Source organism: Morus notabilis, unplaced genomic scaffold, assembly GCF_000414095.1.
Source record: "Morus notabilis unplaced genomic scaffold, ASM41409v2 Scaffold727, whole genome shotgun sequence".
Lineage (NCBI taxonomy): Eukaryota > Viridiplantae > Streptophyta > Magnoliopsida > Rosales > Moraceae > Morus > Morus notabilis.
In genome coordinates this window covers 342,975-345,945 of record NW_010366508.1, presented here as the reverse complement: position 1 = coordinate 345,945, position 2,971 = coordinate 342,975, and the positions used below count along the sequence as shown (strand labels likewise).

Here is a 2,971-nt window from a genome sequence, read left to right as displayed (position 1 = left end):
TACCACTTTGAGTAATGAAGAATCGGCTCAGGAGAAAGAAGAGCAAACAAAAATTCTGGTAAATGTGCCCTTCCCCCAAGCTCTCCGACCTGCTGGGAAAGTGCTGGAAAATCAAAGTGAGATCCTGGAGCACTTGACACAATTGAAGATCAATTTTCCTTTACTACATGTGATCAAGCAAGTGCCAGCCTACGCCAAGGTTATAAAGGATCTGTGCACTATAAAGAGAAAGCACCATGTCAAGAAGACTACATTCTCGACGGAACAAGTGAGCACGGTGATTGAGCAGAAGACACCGTTGAAGTACAAAGATCCTGGTTGTCCCACCATTTCCTGCACCATTGGGACACGCGAATTCGGCCAAGCATTGTTAGACCTAGGATCGAGTGTTAACCTTATGCCTTATTCAGTCTAGTCACAATTAGGTCTTGGAGATATTAAGCCCACATATGTGGTTCTGCAACTGGCCGATCGATCTATTAAGAGACCACGAGGAATAGTGGAAGATGTGTTATTGCAAGTTGATAAGTTCTACTATCCTGTGGATTTCGTTGTTTTGGACACTCAGTCAGTGGTTAATGTGGAGTCCAAAATCCCGATCATCCTTGGAAGATCATTCCTCGCGACAACAAATGCTCTAATTAATTGTAGAAATGGTCTAATGAAGATCTCTTTTGGGAATATGACTCTCGAGGTAAATATTTTCAACATTGTAAAACAACCACAAGGTGATGACGAATGTCACCAAACATTCCTGATCGACAAACTTGTCGAGGAGGAGGTTCTGCTACAAAGTAACTTTGAAGATCTTGAAAATCTCCTCCAAAATTCTGAATCTGAAAGTTCCGGTCCTTGTGAGTTGGCTAACATTTCTGCCATTTTCAACAACTCACAGGATAGAGGAATTAAGTTTAAGCAACTTCAGTGGTTGATGTGGAGTCAAAAATCCCGATCATCCTTGGAAGACCATTCCTCGCGACAGCAAATGCTCTAATTAATTGTAGAAATGGTCTAATGAAGATCTCTTTTGGGAATATGACTCTCGAGGTAAATGTTTTCAACATTGTAAAACAACCACAAGGTGATGATGAGTGTCACCAAACATTCTTGATCGACACACTTGTCGAGGAGGAGGTTCTGCTACAAAGCAACTCTGAAGATCTTGAAAACCTCCTCCAAAATTCTGAGTCTGAAAGTTCCGGTCCTTGTGAGTTGGCTAACATTTCTGCCATTTTCAACAACTCACAGGACAGAGGAATTAAGTTTAGACAACTTTGTTTCGAGGAACTTTCGCAAGGGAGAGAGAAACCAAAGCCTTCCATCAAAGAGACCCCTACAGTGAAACTTGCTCAACTACCTGAAGGATTGAAACATGCATTTTTGGGAGTTGGCGATCCCTTTCCTGTTATCATTTCTTCCAAACTCGATGCATCATAAGAGCGGCGGTTGATCAACATGCTACAAAAGCATAGATCTGCATTGGGTTGGACGATTGCTGACATTAAAGGGATCAATCATTTGATCTGCTCCCATCATATTCATTTGGAAGAAGGTGCTAACCCTTGAAGAGATCCTCAAAGAAGATTGAATCTAACAATGAAAGAAGTGGTGAAGAATGAGGTTCTCAAGCTATTAGACGTTGGCATCATTTATCCTGTTGCTGATAGCAAGTGGGTTAGTCTGACCCAGGTAGTGCCAAAGAAATCGGGGTCACTGTGGTGGAAATTGGGAAAGGGGCTCTAGTTCCCACAAAGGTCGTGACCGGTTGGCGCATGTGTATTGACTATCGCAAGCTTAACGCCGCCACTCACAAAGACCATTTTCCACTTCCATTCATCGATCAAATCCTAGAACGAGTGGCAAGTCATCCTTTCTATTGCTTTCTTGATGGTTATTCAGGATATTATCAGATAGAGATAGCATTAGAAGATCGGGATAAGACAACATTCACATGTCCTTTTGGCACTTATGCCTTTCGGCGAATGCCATTTGGACTGTGTAATGCACCTGCCACATTTCAGAGGTGTATGATGAGCATTTTCAGCGATATGATCGAAAAATGTATGGAAGTGTTCATGGATGATTTGACAGTCTTCGGAGATTCATTCGACATGTGCCTTCTCAACTTGGAAGCCGTTCTACAAAGATGTAAAGAGAAGGGTCTCGTGCTCAATTGGGAGAAGTGTCATTTCATGGTGTCATCCGGCATAGTTCTTGGGCACATTATTTCTGAAAGAGGAATCGAGGTCGACCGCTCTAAGGTTGAACTCATTTCTAACCTGCCTACCCCCAAGGCCGTTAAAGATGTCCGATCTTTTCTGGGGCACGCCGGATTCTACAGCAGGTTCATTCAGAACTTTTCATCTATCGCGAGACCGCTAAGTAACCTCCTAGCAAAAGATGCTGTGTTCAACTGGACACAAGAGTGTGAGGATGCATTCCGAACACTCATCGCAAAACTGACTTCTGCCCCTATTATGCAGTCACCAGATTGGAGCTTACCTTTCGAGATCATGTGTGACGCAAGTAACTACGTTGTGGGGGCCGTTCTTGGTCAACGGACGTAAGGGAAGCCTTTCGTTGTCTACTACGCAAGTCGTACTCTGAATAGTGCTCAAATGAACTACTCTACTACTGAAAAAGAGTTGCTTGCTGTAGTATTTGCTCTCGATAAGTTTCGTGCATATCTGATTGGTTCACCTATCACCATCTTCACAGATCATGCCGCCCTTAAGTACCTTCTCTCCAAAAAGGATGCTAAGGCGCGTTTAATTAGGTGGATCCTTCGTCTGCAGGAATTTAACTTGACAATCAAGGACAAGAAGGGAGTCAAAAATGTGGTGACGGACCACTTATCTCGTCTTGAATTTAATGAATCCGCCGAAATTCCTGCTATTAGAGATGACTTCCCCGATGAACATCTCTTCGCTGTCACTAAGATGCCATGGTATGCGAACATTGTTAACTACTT

The 2,971-nt window shown here is 43.1% G+C and overlaps 1 protein-coding gene across 1 annotated transcript in view; it reads left to right on the top strand.

Annotated features, from left to right (window-relative positions):
- The window catches only part of LOC112093981, a 1,515-nt gene extending 521 nt beyond the window's left edge, over window positions 1-994 (top strand). Inside the window, exons 2-3 of the mRNA XM_024173696.1 lie at window positions 21-317; window positions 426-994. Of these exons, the coding sequence (XP_024029464.1) occupies window positions 21-317; window positions 426-994 (866 nt within the window). The remainder of the gene's footprint in view (window positions 1-20; window positions 318-425) is intronic.
- Window positions 995-2,971: the final 1,977 nt, after the last annotated feature.